Below are 18,188 nucleotides of genomic sequence, written 5' to 3'. Positions count from 1 at the left end.
GTCTTAGAAGGAATCTATTTTCGAGGAGATTCCATTAGTTATCTAGTTTAAATTAAAGTCTTTATTAGTGTGGCTGAGATTAATTGCAAGTGGAAAACCTAAATTATAAAAGTTTCCCAATTAGATTGGAGTCTTTCGATGGCTATAGATAAGCCTAGTCTTTTCCATTGTAAGTTTAGTATGATTATTCAATAAAATTGAGTTAAGGGTTCTGGCCTTGTTGAGGAGGCCATGGTTGAGTAATTGAAAGACCTTATTCAAGACCAACGTCTCCTTCAAGATTCCAGCATTCATCTTGCAAACTCCAGCATCTACAAGCAATCAAGCTTTCATATCACTTTCTTCCTATCAAACAAGTACAGCAGGCCTAAACCCCTTCTGATGTAAACCCAATTTTAGGGTTAAGAGTTTCTTGAAAGAATTCCCTCAAATTTGGGGTTTGCCCAGAATCTTCCACCAAATAATCTAACAATATGGAACACCTATGGGTATCAAAGGAAGTTGGGAGAAGCTCTTAGGAGTGATATGGGTTGATAGGAAAGTTGTGGGAAACTCTTAGGGAAGATATGGGCTGTTCTGATCTAGATGAAATTGGAGGGAAAGACTAGGAAACAAAATTGGGATCCTTAGGGTTGGTAGGGTTCTACATGGGCTGGTTTGAGATTCCCAAAATTACCATAGAGCTGAAAGGAACGGGTTTTAGGGATATGGAAAAAGGATTGGATTAAAAATTGGTGGATTCTTCGATGAATCTTAGGCAATCTTTTGAATCTTTCCCTTCTTTCTTTTCTTTTCTTTCTTTCTTTTCTCTTCTTTTCTTCTTTCTTTCTTTTTCTTTTTCTTTTTCTTCTTTCTTTCTTTTTCTTTTTCTGTTTCTGCGGCAAGTCGAAATAGGGGAGGGGTATGGCAGTGTTGTAGGGGGTAGGGGGAGGGTTTTAGGGGATCATAGGGGTCTGGGAAGATGCTGCCAGTGGTGTGGCAGCAAGGGAAGGGGAATTCTAGAGTTGCGCAGGGTAGGAAGAAGAAGAAGGAAGAAGAGAAGTGGGGGAGGGGTTGGGGAGGGGAATTATCCACTGGTTTGCAGAATTTCTGGAGGGATGCTTGCTGGAGTTTCTTGCTGGTTCGCAGGAAGAAGAGAGATTTCAGAAATCCAGACAACCACGAGGTCCTACCAAATAGGACCCCGCTGCACCTTCCTTGGCTGCAATACTTGAACAAATTTTATTAATCCAGACTAAAGAAATACAAAGAAAGAATAGACTCTTTAGAGCCTACTAAAAGACCCTAACTCTAAGTGGGATTCCTGTATAGATTAAGATCCCACCATACTAATCACAACCATTCAAATAAATAATGAAAGATCTAATGGAATCCCCTTGAAAATACATTCCCCCCTAAGACTTAAACTCTAAAGGAACTATTCTTGTAAGGGAAAATTACATATAGACCCCCTAGATCTACAATCAATTACATCTAGTACCCCTAAAAAGAAATCAATTACAAATACCCTTTAACTGTTAAGTAGTAAAGCTAAATGATGATATTGAAGTAAGGGGGCATCTGTGGTTGATTTCTTTTTAGGAGTAGTTGATGTAATTCATTGCAAATCCAAGGGGTCTATATGTAATTTGCCCTTCTTGTAAATAAAACTGTTGGGAATCTGTAGAAAGAAACGATTGTAGTAGAATGGCTTATTGATCCATGATCTCAAGCCCTTTATTTATAATAAAGTGGAAAGTAGACTATTACAAGGAATAGAAGTTTACATGAATGCAAACTCTAATTTAACTCCTATACAAACTCTTATTAGACTCCTAATAGAATCCAACACTCCCCCTCAAGTTGAGGCATGGATATCACACATGTCCAACTTGACCAAAAAAGTATAAAACATCTGTCCAGGTAAACATCTGCAATTTGATCTTCAAACTTATAGATTACGTTTGCCTTTTAAACTTCCATTTGATTTGTCCTCATCTTTACTGCAACTTTATGTCTCCAAGGAAGAACGCCCAAGTAAAAAAGTAGAATCTTCAAATGTTGAGAAGACTAAATTTCTGCACAAATCTGAGGGAAAATATATTTTTGGGGTAACAATAGCTAGGGTAAAACAGCCAAAGTGAAAGTTTTGATTTGTAGCAATGTTAGATCTTTAAATGGAAAGTTTGCCAAGGGACAATCTCCAAAGGTAGGGGAAAATTTGTCAAGATAAGTGACAATCTCCAAAGGTAATAGAGATCAAGTTCTGCAAAGGTCAAACGACAAGTCTTTTGCAAGGTTAGATCTCCGAAGGGAAGATGTCAAGTTAAGGGGCAAATCTCCAGGGTTAACAGAGATCAAGTTCTGCACAGTCAAAAAGATAGCTCTATAGCAATGTTAGATCTCCAAAGTGGAAGATTGCGAAGGTAAGGGACAAACTTTCAAAGGTAACAAAGATCAAATTCTACATAAGGAAGTCTACATGAAAGGCTTTGAATTGTAAACATCTTCAATCTCCCCCTCACGTGTAGCGTTTACATGTGGGAAGATAATAACAAAGGAAATTCCAATGGGGAAACTTGGAAAGGAAGAAATTGTAATGGTAAGATAAAAGTATCAGGAAAACAACTCTAGAGAAAATGACAAAATTTGAAAGGGGGTTGACCAAGCCTACGGTGCCACTAATGAAGGTCTGATATTACCGAATAGACCGGATTAGAAGATGTAGTCAAAGCAAAAGTAGATCCTCCAATCGGCTCTAGCAAATAAAGTCCATTTACCACGACCAATCTCCTTCCCCAGATCCTGAAGTAGCTAGGTAGGAGTTGGTAGGGGTAGTAGAGGAAGCAGTGGTCGAGGCTGTACCGGCAGTAGAAGACTGCATAATACGTCGCAAAGTAGCGAACTCCTCCTGCGAAAAACCAACGTCTGCAGAGGGTGTGGTGGAAACTGTATTAGAAAGATTAGCCTTTTGTTTTCCCTGTCTTTGTGCTCGTTTTTGCTCAAAATCAGCAGGCTTCCCATGCAGTTTCCAACAATTTTCCTTGGTATGATATGGTTTGTGACAGTGCTCACACTTAACAATCTCCTTAGCCGAATCAGATTTAGTGCGAACAGACTGTAAAGCTGATTTCTCCATAATAGGAGTATGAAGCATGACTAATCGACGACTTTCCTCACACTGAACAAGAGCATAAGACTGTTCTAGCGTAGGAAAGGGAGAACGACTTAAGACTTGCACTCTGATATGATCGTACTCCACGTTCAAACCTGCCAAGAAATCATATACTCGAATCTTATCAATGTACTTCTTATATGTCGCCACATCATCTGGATTAGTGGGGTGATAATCCCCATAATGATCCAACTCTTGCCAAAGAGATCGCAACTCAGCATAATAATGGGCCACAGTTAGTTCCTTTTGGGTAGTCTCATGAAGCTTATTTCGTAGCTCATAAACCTGTGCATCATTCCCCAACTGTCCATATGTTTCAGTAGTAGCCTTCCAGATTTGGGCTGTAGTATCAAGTAAAAGGTAACCCCGGGCAATATTTGGATGCATGGAATTCAAAAGGAATGACATAATAAGAGAGTCGTTTGATATCCATTTATCCTGTAAAACACCTGCGGTAGTGGGTTTGATAGTAGTGCCCGTAATGTATCCAACTAGTCCTCTTCCAGCAATAGTCAGGTAAGCAGATCGAGACCAGATCAAGTAATTTGTGCCGTCAAATCTTACCGAAAGAGAATGAAAAGTGGAAAAATATTCGGATCCAGTGGGAGCAGTAGTATCATCAATAGTTGTCATGTTGACAAAATTATCTGCAGTTCTTCAGTCTTCACCCTTTCGAAGTAACAGAAACGTCGCAGAATGCAATAGCCAAACAACTCAGACAATTTTTCTCCTTTTCTTTTTTTTTTGAAAATTACAGATATGCCCCTATAAAACTGGAAATTACAAATAAGTCCCTGGAATTTTGGAAAATGATAATAAGGCCCCTAAAAATTGCAAATTATGCATAAGTCCCTGTAGTTATGCTAATTTACTAATAGGTCATTGAGAGAATTCAAATTTTAAAAATAACACCTCCTTTTAATTCGATAGATTGACGGTAAGTTAAAGCACCACAAAACATAAACTCAACAGCGATTCAATCTCGATCTATCACAGGGACTTTGGCAACGAAACTGAGACTTAAACACCAGAAATTGCGAGAAAAATCAGAGGAAAACTCACTGGTAGGCGCAGGAAGCAGATGCAGTAGTAGCAGAGTGTTTTTGTCTGCTGTTTCGACTCCTCTTTTTTCGTCGATTGCACAGAAGCAGCGGCAAGAATCGGAATCAGCGAGCATTAGCAGCAGCGGTGGCAACAGGAAGCAGCAGCGGCGGTAATAGGGAGCGAGATTCTTCTTCTCTTTTTTTTTTTCTTTGGTCGATGGCGGAAGCAAGGATTAAGCAGATCTCTGTTAGGTGCGATGGGATGTTGTAGATGAAGATGAGATGTTGCAGATGAAGAAGAAGAAGCTTAGTTGCAGCGGTGATTGTTCTTCTCTTCTTCTTTATATTTTTTTTCTGGTCTTCGAAGTTTGCAACTGAAAAGATCGTGCACTGAAGAACAAGAAGAAAAAAAAAAAAAAACTAATCGTAGTAACTGAAGAACAATGGTTTCGATGGGTTTGAAAGAGAGAAAATTTCTAATCGAATTTAGGCTCTGATGCCATGTAGAAAGAAACGATTGTAGTAGAATGGCTTATTGATCCATGATCTCAAGCCCTTTATTTATAATAAAGTGGAAAGTAGACTATTACAAGGAATAGAAGTTTACATGAATGCAAACTCTAATTTAACTCCTATACAAACTCTTATTAGACTCCTAATAGAATCCAACAGAATCTTATCTTTAAATAAGAGTTCCCAAACACAAGAACTTTTACCTAGACTGGACTTTCTAACTGACTGAAACTCTTCAATAAATTAAAATTAAATTCTGAAAAATAAAGCAACAACTAAATTAGGGCCAAAGGGGCAAAAATACCCCCACCTAGAGGGTTCAGCCAACCCTAGGTGCACCCTTGGAAGTGTCGTGGGGCCCACTCCAGGGTTTCGGCCAAGGGAACAATTTTGGTTCACATCACCTTCCCTACCCTATGACTCCATCAAGAACCCACTCCCACCCATCTCCCCTCTCCGCAAGCATCCCCAGCCCCCTCCCACACCTGTAACAGCTCCAAGGTCCCCTCCCCCCACTTTTTCTCTTGCGGCAGCCTCTCTCTCTCTCCCCCTTTCTTCTATTTCTTTTAATTTTCTGTTTTCTTTTATTTGTGTTTCTTTATTTTCTGGTTCTTGCGGTAGAATTACAAGAAAGAAAAACAAAAACAAAAGAAGAAGCAAGAAAATAAATAAAAGAAAAGAAGATTGCAAGAACCATCCCATGCCTAACCTTAAGCTTCCCTTCCCCTTTCTACCCTGCCGCAAGTTTCCTACCCTTCCTAGATTATTTTAGGTTACCATATAACAACCCACATATCTTCCATCTAATTCCAAATTGTTTATATTGGTAATCCCTTATCCCAAACCCTTCCCATACCCAAACCAGGCTTCCCTTCCCTTCCCAAAATTTTTTATCAAAACCCTAGCTTTTCCCTGTCAACCCATATCCCTCCTAAGAGTTTCCAACATCTTTCTTAGATGCCTATAGGCATCCCATAATATTTTTAATTTATTTGCTGGAAGATTCTGGGCAATTTTAGGGAAACCATTGGGTCCACATCACTTGATTATATGAATATTCACAATATATAATGATTCACTTCATTACTTATTTAAAACTTCAAATTGCTTATTCATTATGCTCTTGAGTACTTAATCAATGTATAAATGTGTAATTATACATGAGGATTCAACTGCCAATCAAAGGTGGAAAAAAAAAACAGACCAAACCCTATATAGCTAACTATTTTTGCAATATGATCATTTAAATGTGTTAATAAAGCCCAAAATAGGGTTTCCATGAATGTGAATCTATACTTCAAGAATGTTTAGATGTGTGAAAATATTCAAATTTGACTGCAAACAAGCAAAGACATTTTTGGGTTGTTTTCTTAACCAAAGATACCATGGTTATGTGTGTATAAGTCCTAAAATAGGTTGTCCAAGAAGAACCAGACCTAAAAAATGCATAAAACCCACCGAGACAACAACAAAACCTGGCAAAATTTGTATCAAGTTCGGCGAGATGTTGGCCCAAATCTCGGTATCTCGGTGGTCTCGACCCTACCGAGCTACTTAGACTAAATGAGATTTCAAACTATGATTACACCCATATCCAAAATTTTGCATAAAACCCACCAAGACAACAACAAAACCTGGCAAAATTTGTATCAGGTTCGGCGAGATGTTGGCCCAAATCTCGGTATCTCGTGGTCTTGACCCTACCGAGATACTTAGACTAATGAGATTTCAAACTATGATTACACCCATATCCAAAATTTTGTACTCCACCCATCCTAAGCCTAACCTGTCACATCTAATTTTATCTTATTATCAATGCTTTCAAAGTGCATGAAAAACCAGCCATTCCTTACCTCTTCTAAGGAAGTACGTGAAGAAGAGAACCTTGAGAGACATGGCTCAGAGGTCTTCTTGTGCATTTCCGATAGAGGACAAACCAGTGATGGCATGAGCACAACGGAAAAAATACGGTGAGCCCCAACCCGAGTTTCATGGTCTGGATGGACCATTGCAGAGAGCAATTGATGAAATAGAGCTTCTGGGAAGGCCTGAAACAAATAGTTAATATGTAATGAGCAACCTGATCGAACTATATTAGAAGCCTGTGATAGAGTAGCGCACTATTGCTTTAAACACAGTAACACTTGCCTTCTTCTGATGGGATATGTTAGGGATGGAAGAAACTATCTGTGCAGTCCGATAGACAGCAGCGATAGTTGTTCTCACCATAATGATTGTAGCTGGGATATTCTCCAGCACAACAGCCATCACGTCAAGAATGGGTCCTAAATCCCCAACCTGTTCATTCAAAATCTTAGTCGTAAAGAAAAACACGAAAGCCCAAGATACAAGCATCATTATAAGAATGTAGAAGATCAAGAAAATCTATTATATAATACTACTGTGATGTGAGAAGACTTTGAGATATCATCATTGAACAAGCTACACTGCTAATGGGCACACCAATCAAACTAAAGACCTTGATACAGAATAGCAACCCAACCTAGTGGGGAAATACTAGCAATGGTGATGCAATCTGAGGTTTGAAACCCCTGGTCCAATCTCTTATGGTCAGCCTACTCAAGAAAATAAAGGAGAGGACAGAGGACAAATACGAATTAAATAAGAAGCCCAATCTAGGCATTAACAATGGAATGAGGACAAAGCATAATAAGAGTGGATGTAAGGGTATTTGGGAACAAGGGAAATCTGTTGACAAGTAATACGTTATCAACAGTTCATCTTAAACCTCTCACCTGGGAAGCTGGTAGGAAGATTTGGTTGACAAGGAAGAACAAGAAGAGGGAAGAGGGAACAGAGAAGAGCACTATCTATCATGCCATATGAGAAATCTCAAACTTAGATTCAATCTCTATATCCTCCGTCATATTACAATTTACAAGCATATGCCATACATACAGGAAAACAAAGTCTCATGAAAGTGGAAACGATTAACACCCTACTTAAATTAGGAAACCAAATCAATCAAGGAAGCTGGCAACTCTATCAAATCCCAATCATAATCTACCACTCCTATCTAAAACTCCCATATAAAAGAAGTAATACAGAATTATGAAATAACTGCAATTACATGCATAGTTTGGATAAAAGTTGGTTCAAAGTGGTTTCAAAGTGGCACTTTGCCGTGTTCATTTTCTAGGACCAAAAACATGTATCCGATGAGAAAAATAAATGAATCTTAGGTGAATATTAAGTAAAGAGATCCAGGTGAGTAGAATTGAATAGTAATAGTAGCATGGTAAAGCAGCACATAATATTGAGAATAATTTTTATCTGATATTAGCAAAAGTTTAAAGCTCCCTTCAACAAACATACTGTACCTTTAAACCTTGGGGATGAAAAAACTGAGTTAAGGATGAGCACAACAATGTATAACAAAAATTACAAACTGGAAGATCCTGAAGATCAAGTAATACATATATGCAAAAGCCACATAATAGAAGGGAAAATATTTTTATAACGGGTCATGTCATCAAAATTACTTTCTCCTACTGCATCTAGAGACAGGTACGGGAATGGCCAAACATGCATTAGAAATGGTAACTCCTAATATTTATAGCATTCCAGCCAAACTCTTTTTTTTACTAACCTTAGAGAATTTAAAAGCATCTGACACTAATCACTAACAGAACTCTGAACTTCTCCTAGGTATATACATAGAAAACTTCACCTAGGTAGCAGTATCAACTCAAGTACATTAAGCATCACCAACTTCCACAGGTAATCCTCATGCTCATGGTTCAAGTTTTGCTGAAATATTGGTTTCTCCCAAAACCAAGATGAAACCTGCTAGGAGTGTTAAAAGTCTTGAATATCTGTTGGTGTCGGTTGAAAGTTCAACCAAAACCAGTCATACTGACTCAGTTCAACCATCTTGGTCCAAAAGTGAGCTTTTATTTACCTATTTAGACGAGATCTGCGAAGTTCCATAGTCTCCCTCTTTTCAATCATCTCAAGCTTCGCAGGGGCATTTTGAAGAAAACCTCCCTTTTTCTTGCCAATCCATCCACTCTTTGTGGTTCTTCCTCCCATTTGCTGGATTAAGGTGGATTAAAGCTCATTTGAAGAAAGGTAAGTGGGTTCTTCCCAAAACCTTGATTTTTTTATAGTTGATTCGTCAATACATGTTCATTCTTGTTCAAACCAATATATGTTTAGTTTAGGTGCCTGATCTATAAACCCAAGAGTTCAAAAAAAAAAAAAAAAAAAAAAAAAAAAAAAAACTATTTATAAATGATGGATGACATGAACTCAAGTTTCTTTTGCTTCTTTAGTTTGTCTGGTTTATAAATGTATAATTTCCATAGAATGTATTTGGGAAAAAAAAATTACTATTTATAAATGATGGATGAGATGAACTTAAGTTTCTTTTGCTTATTTAGTTTGTGGTTACCGTCATCTTGACTAAGGTGGACTAAAGCTAATTTGAAGAAAGGCAAGTGGGTTCTTGGTTTCTTCCCAAAACCTTGATTTTTTTATAGCTGACTCACCAATACATGTTCGTTCTTGCTCAAACCAATATATGTTTAGTTTAGGGGCCTATATGAACCCATGTAGTTCATAAAAAAAAAATTTAATCTTAGTAATTTTTTTAATTTTCTGGTCTAAAAAGTTTATTTTACATAGAATGTATTTGGGAGGGGGAAAAAACTATTTATAAATGATGAACGACATGCAATTAAGTTATCTTTTGCTTCTTTCATTTGTGGTTACCATCATCTTGCTTTAAATGGAATGTTGGTTGCATTAAACATTATAGAGCACATTAAATGACAACTCTTTGTATTTTTCGGTAACAGATTATGCGCCTCTAAATTAGTAGGATATGAATTGGTACTTTCATTGATTTTTTATATAAAATAGCTCACTTGTTGTGTCTAGAAGCCTCAAGATAAGGTGTATGCCAAAAACCAGCTCAAAAAACACTCAGATTAGGGCCAAAAGCAGGTACTGAAATTTCCAGAGAAAACACCCTAGTTTCAGCCAATCTTGCCAAGATCTCAGCCAGATCTTAGTTTCTGTCTAGCTGAAACCAGCCTCAAAACCAAGATCTTGAACCTTGCTCATGCCAAATAAACATATAACAACGAGAAAAGTAGGTGGTAATGAATAGAACCGCAATCCACAAGCATAGCAGCAACAGCAACATCAAATGCACTTCTCAAAGAAGGCCAGTAGTAGTTAGCAGTTATCTTCTCAACGAAGGATATAAATGCAGCATCTAACAACTACACCAAAGGAGGCAGGTAGTAGGCAATAATCTATAGAAAGAAAGATAAAAGTGCAGCTCCAATAAGTTTACATAAGCCCTCCACAAAGAAGGCAAGTAGTGAGCATTATTTTTCTCAAAGAAGACCAGTAGTAGTTAGCAGTTATCTTCTCAACGAAGGATATAAATGCAGCATCTAACAACTACACCAGAGGAGGCAGGTAGTAGGCAATAATCTATAGAAAGAAAGATAAAAGTGCAGCTCCAATAAGTTTACATAAGCCCTCCACAAAGGAGGCAAGTAGTGAACATTATTCTTCTCAAATAAGGCAAAGATAGGGCCTCAAAGAGGGACCTCAGATAAATACTCAACTGACAGATAGGTTACCATAGATCCAATAGGCAATAAAAGATATTCTGGACCATGGTTCAAGTTTCGACTGTGATTGGCCGAGATTTCGGTCGTATCTCGGTTTCCAAGAAACGGAGACAAAACCATGGGTTAATTTTAAAAGTCCCAGGTTTCAACAATATTTCAGAAAATTCAGTAAACTTTTGATCAATATTTCCAGAATTTCGGAAGCTTTGACCAAAAAATGCCAAGTTATGACCATTTTCAACCAATTTCAACAGTTTCAGCAAGTTTCAGTAGTTTCTACTAGTTTTGACCAGCCCATCATGTGTAAATTTCAGTAGTTTCTACCAGTTTTGACCAGCCCCTCATATGTTGATTTTTCATTTTTATACCTAAAAATCCCTGGTTTCGACATGATTTCAACCCATCTCGGCCCCAGTTTCTCGCTGGCCAAAACCATCCTCGAATCTGAGATCTTGATCCTTGTCCCAAGACACAACAGGCAGTTATTGTTGCCAAGGACCCAAATCAATAATACTAATATTCAAATGACTTAAGCAAACAAGAGGAATAGTCTTTGATCGAGCAGACAAGACAATAATAATCTTCAATCTCCCACTCACACGTAGCAGTACACATGGAGAAGAAATAATATAAAGGATGAAAAGCAAAAAGATCACAATAAATTCCAATTCACTCTTTTGTGGCGGAAACAATCTCCATGCAGTTATGCAAGAACCAATCACGAAAAATTACAGCTTCAAATTGAAGTGATTGATGGTCCATCATAGCAATAAAATTTGTAAGAATACATTTCAATCCCCTGTTATATGACTTACTGCCAAGAAAGCACGATACTGCAACAGTTGTCAAGAAGAAGCCATCATGGCAGAGGAGTCGCAGCGTTGGCTAGGGAAAACTACGGTCGCATAGTTCAGAAATTGACTACATTCCAAGAGGAGGTGGCAGTTGCACCAAAGGGCAGAGGCTGTGGTACTCACGGTGTAGGCAAGGGAAAACTAGGCTCGCATATTTCAGAAACTGACTACATTCCAAGATGAGGAGGCAGTTGCTCCAACAGGCAGAGGCTGCATTGGTACTAGATGTGCAAAGAAAGAGAAAATTTACTGGATTTTGGGAATTTGGGGATTTGGGCTGTTATACCAAATTTGGAGTCAACTGATACAAATGATGTGACTTCTCATCGTCCACTTTATTTATAATCAGAATTAAATTCCAATTGCAAAATATATAAGAAGAAAAATAATCAAACCCTGAAGTAACAACAAAGCAATAATAGTCCAATCCCACAGTTTTCAACACAACATGAAGAATACCAATGCCTAATGAATTCATAACAAGCAATTTATAAACCTTGTCCGAGAGCTGCTTTAGACATTCTTCCAATTTAGAATGAAGAGCAGTGCTACACTTATTAGACTCATCATCAGTGCTAGATGCTTCAGCTGAGCGTTGAATGCATTTACGCAAATATTTCATTAGATCGGTTATAGCACCAAGAAGTGCTAGTGAAGATTGCATCTTCACATTTTGTGCAAGATGGATGATCAGATTAACAATGTCAACTTGCATACTAGGCTGTTTGGCAACACTTTTATGATCTAAATGCTTCACCAAGATGGATAATAACAGATGACTGTTTTGTCCTGCAGGATGACAAAAGGGTTTTAGACAAACTGCTCAACCAAAATGCAGCAATAGATGTTGTCATGGATAAAAAGAGGATCACCTGACTTCTCCATCAATGTTTGCATGCCTGACAAAACAGAATTGGCAACCCCATTCTCTGGAGACCATAGATTCCCAGAATCAAAATTACGAAAAAGCGGTTCAAGTACACGCCGTACTGTAGTTGCCTCCTTGGCTAGTCCAGCCATATTATGCAAGCAAACCCTAGCCCAATAAGTGGGGATTTTGGCTGCATCGCTGTTACAAGTAACAATAATAAAAGGATCTCATAGCATATACTAGGGATACGGTTTACTCAAAAATGAAACAAGAAAATAAAGGGTAATAATTAGATCTTACAAAGTGGGGTTCGGTTCATGTTTGATATTCACAAGGTCTGGCAATAGAGGGACCTTATCGGTAACTTCTGGGAATAATGGTTCATGACCATCAGTTTTGGAAACTTCTTGAACCCAATGTGAGTTTGGCTTGTTATCTGAGTTCTTCTGGAGCTGTATGAAGTTCTCCAAAGTCACTGAAATAATCTGCTCCAACATAAGATAGGAATAACTATTTCCGACTTATCCCAGAAGTAACCGTATAATCAAACTCCAAACACACAGGCCAGCAAATCACATTGCTTCCAATGAGCAGGTTGACAAATATAAAGCATACAAGTCATTTTTCATTTCTAAAATAAGATATGAGAAGGGGGGGGGGGGAACCAACTTACATGATCAAAGTCCACCGAGATATGGGAGTACTCACCCATAAACCATACCTAAAAATCACATAAGAGAAATTATATTAATTCAGAATTTTTTTTCTTTGGTAAACATATTAATTCAGAAAGTTACAAGTGCTATCTCAGATCAAGGAAAGCACAATAAATACGAAGATAGAACCATATCCAAATGGCAGTAGAAAATGAAATCTGATACAAAATTTGATATCAGATTCTAATTCAGTTAATAAAGTGCTTGAAAGGCTATTTTAGTCATCTGGAGAAAACCTTGAGGGCAAGGGGGTAATTTTGTGTGCCAGTATGTTGAGTGCAGGGTCAATGGGCACAGCACAAGCCTTGTCTCAAAAGGGAGACAGAGAGAGAGAAATATACAAAATGGTTTATGTGAGAAAATACAAAAATCAGAAAGCCCTTACATACAAAGAATTCTCCAATATAATCAACAAGAATATCAATGACAGCTCTAACAGAAGATTTTAGGCTGCCAAATAACATAAACAGATGAGACTTACCATGAAAGCAAGAGCTTGCAATCCTGCTGATCGTAAACGTAGAGCTCTTTCATCATTTCCAATTTCTTGAGCCAGTTGACAAAGCTTTGGAATAAAGCCTTCTAAATTGAACATGTATGTGCTGTCTATCTGATTTCATAGCACATTGAGAAGTCAGTTTTGAGACAAATTATACCACATTAATGACTTCAGACAGTTTAAGTTGCAACTAGTAAATCATTTCCTGTACTGTATCTATGCCATTGGAATTTGGAAGAACCATCTATTGACAATGATATTAATGTCATTTGAAAAAACAAAAAAAAAAATTCTCACTTGAAAATCTGTAACTTAAAGCTTACGTAATGTAAAATAACTGTACCCCTTGAGATAAAGAAATCATAAATTTGGAACTCACATTCGAATTTGGAAGAACCATCCATTGACAATGATATTAATATGTCATTTGAAAAAACAAAAAAAAAAATCTCACTCGAAAATCTGTAACTTAAAGCTTACGTAATGCAAAATAACTGTACCCCTTGAGATAAAGAAATCATAAATTTGGAACTCACGTTCTCCCCCTAAACCCCACGGGAACATTTAAAGTATCTTCTCCCCTTTCTGTAGTCAATGACAGATCATCAGGCTCTTATCAATCTAGGAGGGGAATTCATGGAAAGATACTCTAGAAGGGGAGAATCCAATATTTGAATTTTATCATAGCAAGAATGCATGTCTATGCCAGTTATAATTCTGGGCACTACATTGAAGGTGCATACAGATGAACTTATATTCCATGCCTGCAACAGCAATTTACCTGGCTATTGATGAAGTCAACAAGAGTTTGGCAGCCCAGAATGCGCATTTCATCCTGTCGAGTTTGTTCTAAAACCGTCTGGAGTACTGACAATAAGCTACTGGCATATAGTGGCCTGCAAACATAGGATGACATGACTAAATGTTATAGCAATAAATAAATTGGATGCTTACCCAATAATTACGAGCCTTTTTTAAAACAAAGGAGACAAGGAGCTCAGTTTCCCAGCAAAAGAAGTGATTGGACTCCAGCCCATATCATTTCAAATGTTTTGATCCATATGCTTACTCACAACAATGCAACAATGGAAAGAAATCATAAGATATATTTCATTGTTAAGGTTTTGATGTCTAGCCCCGAATAAGAAGCTAAGTACTGGTTTGACACCAAGTACTCCAAGTCTGCTACTATCATTCACATCAGACTTCCACAAAACATATATAAAACCCACAGGTTGTATGGTTATCAAAGCATGCAATGTTTCAATGCACCAGTATTCAAGGAAAACTCATCATTCTATCCATAAATGGAAATGGATATTGCCTTATACAACATGCATTCCTGCAATGAACAATTATATGATGAATGTTTTTCAAAGAAATTTCAAGAATTTCCTAGTTAGCAATTAAGTTACTGCATTATGCAGTAATTTCTGATGCATCATTAAATAAATAAAACAGGGGGGGGGGTGTCGGTGTGTGTGTATATCTATATATACACACATACATAAAATTAGCAGTGGGAACAATTAGGTAGTCTCGTTTCCTTAATTTAGTTAAAACAAACAGACGCATCCTCTTCTGATTAGTTTTGTGGACCCCAATAATCTTGAATATTTATACTTAAGCAATTCTAATTAATCAAGTATTTTAGACTCCTCATTAGGTAACCTACTCTACTTTCCTGTTCCAGATTTAGAAGACTATTGTTTTTCTCATAAATGATCAACCCACCTTCTGAATAAGTGTCAGATTAAGCAAATTTTACTCGAAATGTGCGCCAAATGAAGGCCCCTTACATCTCCTCCTTCTGCCTAATAGACCAATCTATTTATCAACCCCACCTATAGATTGTCAGATTAAGCAAATTTCAGTTGAACTGTCTGCCAAATGAAGGCCTCTTCCATCTCGTCTCTTTCTTCCTTTTAATAGATCAATCTCTTTCCTCTCTCTCTCTCTCTCTCTATCAAATGGATCTTTCTTTTTTCTTTTTCTTCATACTTAACTGTTTACAGGTACTTTTCAAGTCACGAAATAGTAGTTTTTCCCATTTAATTTCTGTGGCTTGAAACACTAGGTCAACCTAACCTTTTCCCATGAGTTTTCTGTTTATTTCAGCCTTAGATTTTAAAACATCTAAGGACTCTGACCAAGTTAAGAGAAGACAGTGAAGGAAAACATTCAACAACCTGGTAAGCTAGCTTAAAGAAGCTAGAGCTGGCCCAAGATTGTAATAGAACTAATAAAACTACATCTCCCAGCATAGAAATTTAGAATTCCTTCAATAATTAAAAAGTCAAATTCACGAAGCTGTCACCAATGTCTTGCAATATGCCAATATGTAATTAGTTATGCCATATAAGTGAAGAATACATTGGATCCACATGCCTAGGGAAACCCACTTGGAGAAGTTGACCCTTTTCAGCAACGTCACAAACTTTGATGCCATATTATGGTCTTTTATATAACTTCAGCTGCCAGTCGTATCCTGATAAATATAAACTACCCACTCTACTGCACCCTGAATGGTTACAATGAGAAAAATAAGATGTAATAGATGGTTTTGGTGATCGCAGACTCACATTGTCTGTGATGTCTATTGTGCCATGTAGGAACTCCTTACTGGAATCAATGATGAGGGGGCCTAGCAAAAGCATCTCAGTGAAGAGTAGTCTAACTTTATCTTCAATCTTTGAAGGAAAGGGCAATGAAGATTTATAGAGAAACAAAGACAAATATCTCTGATAACTATACAAAGTAAGGGCAGATTTGGTTGCAGGAGAATCTGTGCCCAGATCAAGGATAAGGGTCCAGTTCTTGCAAATAAAGTGTTTGTCTTGAAGTAGAAACAGTAGATGAGATGAGTACGAAACTTGATTCCTTTTTCTTTCTTTTTTTCTTCTCCTCTCCCACCCTGCTCATGCGCATGTTAAAGAGTATGTGCCTATTTGTTACCATATTATGGTAGACGCATCCTATGGAAAACCTCTTTTGCACAAGGCAGTGTGGAGCAACCAATTAAAGGAAAGCACTTTCCGACATGATAACATCATTGTAGCAAAACACACCATAAGAAGATGGAGAACTGAGTCTGAGTGAATAAATTTAGACTTAGAAATGAAAACCAAGATCAAAAGCAAACTTACATTTGCTCCTTACATGAAGTAAGCAATTTCCTGTAGATACTCAACACAACTTTTGCTGATCCAAAGTGCTCAGTTCGCAAATCCTTGTAACATCTCTGTTCTAGGTGCTTCGTAATCTGTGAAGTAGGGGCAACGAAACATAAAATAAGACAAAACTTCAAGATAAAGGAAAAAATGGACCAAAGAAAAATGCAAAACTGCCCAATGTGTAACATATTTTTCTTATTAAAAACTATGATATAAATCAGAATACTTAATTTCTTTACTGTAGGAATCCAATGGAATCGTGCAGACTGGGAAATTAAAGACGATAATCAGAGCATACTCCCCTCTAAATTAGACAAAATTTGTAATTTATGAATCCTTTCATCCTCATCATAAAACACGGCAACTTAGAAACATGTGCAACCCAATGAAAACACCATAATCATAACAGTGAAGCAACTCCTGTCAATTAATCAAGGAGAATTCGTACCTTTGGAATGCGTAATGGATTCTTTGAAGCATATTCACAAAGCTTCCCAATTTTTCTGTCATTTAGTTCGGCATCCTACCAAAAACCAACGACAAAGGAAAGGTAATCAGAAAATCAATATGCTCCGTTTGTGCTCTTATTAGGTGTAAAGATAGATCAGCCGTAAATTTTCATGATCGTCTACACTACTCCCAAGAAACAAATGTGCTAGAAATCTCACTCATACACACACTCCAGGTCTAAATATGAATTTGTTCAACCCCCTTATAATGGAAGCTAGCCCTCTTTCCCCAGTTCCAAAAACGACTGCACTTCATGAGAATCAATTAAGCTGATATTAAAAACAATTCCACTGGAAAACGGTCATCTCATTAAGAGATTAAGAAGTTACAAATGTTCTGCTCGTATAAACAATTCTGGAATAACACGTTCAACTAAGTGTCAACAGAGTACAGCATTTGATCAGTGAACCCAATTTTGCAAAAATAGAAAAATAATATCATAAACACAGAACTCAAAATTTTCAAGTGTTGACGAAGGGATTAACCTGAGATCGAGGCAAAACATCAGAAAGGAGCTTCTTGTATCGCTTTACCGGCTGCCTCGACCTTGGCCGCATTGCAGGACAGAAGAAACAGAGGTTACCACAGGCGGGAACGACCCGCCTCGACATCACACCCATGGTATCAACAAAAGGTCGTACCCCAGGGAATTGCGAAAAATCCAATGACCCAACAAAATTCAAAACAGCTTCTCAGAATTCGTTTCTCAATCTTTCAGAAATTGGGTTCTGGTGATCCCTGAAAGAATCACCAGAATACCCTGTTGCAATGTCCGAAAGACTACAAGAAATAAGGACAGATTTAGCAAAATTGAAGCAAATTCTTGAAAGGAAAAAGCCAAACCAAGTTATAAATTAAATCAAAGTTTCCTTTTTTGATCAAATTGAGGTGTCACAGCGTGACTCAGCCTGCAATCAGAAGAAGATTGAAGAAAAACCGAGGAAAATTCCCAGAATTCTCAACTTCTGATGGAGCCAAAAAAATAAATAAATAAACAAAGATTAAATCACAGTACTGTCGGCTTTTATATTTGTTGCCGAAAATTAATTGCGTTTTCAATTTATAAAATGTGATTTTCAAATTTTACTGCTTAATTTTCAAAAAGAATCACCTGAGTTTAAATGCCAAAGAGGGAAGATGCCATGGAATTAAATAAATAATAATAATAATAAACGAAAGAGGGTCTAAGTTTTTAATTTTTGATTTATTGATGGCAACGCGTTGACCAATTTCCCCTTCAAATGTA

The 18,188-nt window shown here is 37.3% G+C and overlaps 1 protein-coding gene across 3 annotated transcripts in view; it reads right to left on the bottom strand.

The window, feature by feature from the left end:
- LOC149022164 (ARM repeat superfamily protein) overlaps window positions 1–17,948 on the bottom strand; it is a 52,604-nt gene extending 34,656 nt beyond the window's left edge. For all 3 annotated transcript variants that reach the window (XM_089150331.1, XM_089150333.1, XM_089150334.1), the window contains exons 1-11: window positions 17,428–17,948; window positions 16,881–16,955; window positions 16,406–16,521; window positions 14,041–14,155; window positions 13,242–13,370; window positions 12,718–12,765; window positions 12,345–12,529; window positions 12,046–12,242; window positions 11,670–11,962; window positions 6,859–7,008; window positions 6,564–6,758 (exon numbers count right to left, since the gene is read on the bottom strand). In XM_089150331.1, the coding sequence (XP_089006457.1) occupies window positions 6,564–6,758; window positions 6,859–7,008; window positions 11,670–11,962; window positions 12,046–12,242; window positions 12,345–12,529; window positions 12,718–12,765; window positions 13,242–13,370; window positions 14,041–14,155; window positions 16,406–16,521; window positions 16,881–16,955; window positions 17,428–17,562 (1,638 nt within the window). In that variant the 5' untranslated portion in view covers window positions 17,563–17,948. The remainder of the gene's footprint in view (window positions 1–6,563; window positions 6,759–6,858; window positions 7,009–11,669; window positions 11,963–12,045; window positions 12,243–12,344; window positions 12,530–12,717; window positions 12,766–13,241; window positions 13,371–14,040; window positions 14,156–16,405; window positions 16,522–16,880; window positions 16,956–17,427) is intronic.
- Between the last annotated feature and the right edge of the window lie 240 nt (window positions 17,949–18,188).

The sequence above is a fragment of the Hakea prostrata genome, chromosome 3, assembly GCF_041222555.1.
Source record: "Hakea prostrata isolate BN-2017 chromosome 3, UWA_Hpros_2, whole genome shotgun sequence".
Lineage (NCBI taxonomy): Eukaryota > Viridiplantae > Streptophyta > Magnoliopsida > Proteales > Proteaceae > Hakea > Hakea prostrata.
The sequence above is the reverse complement of the archived record's forward strand: the minus strand, read 5'-3'. Positions and strand labels throughout refer to the sequence as shown.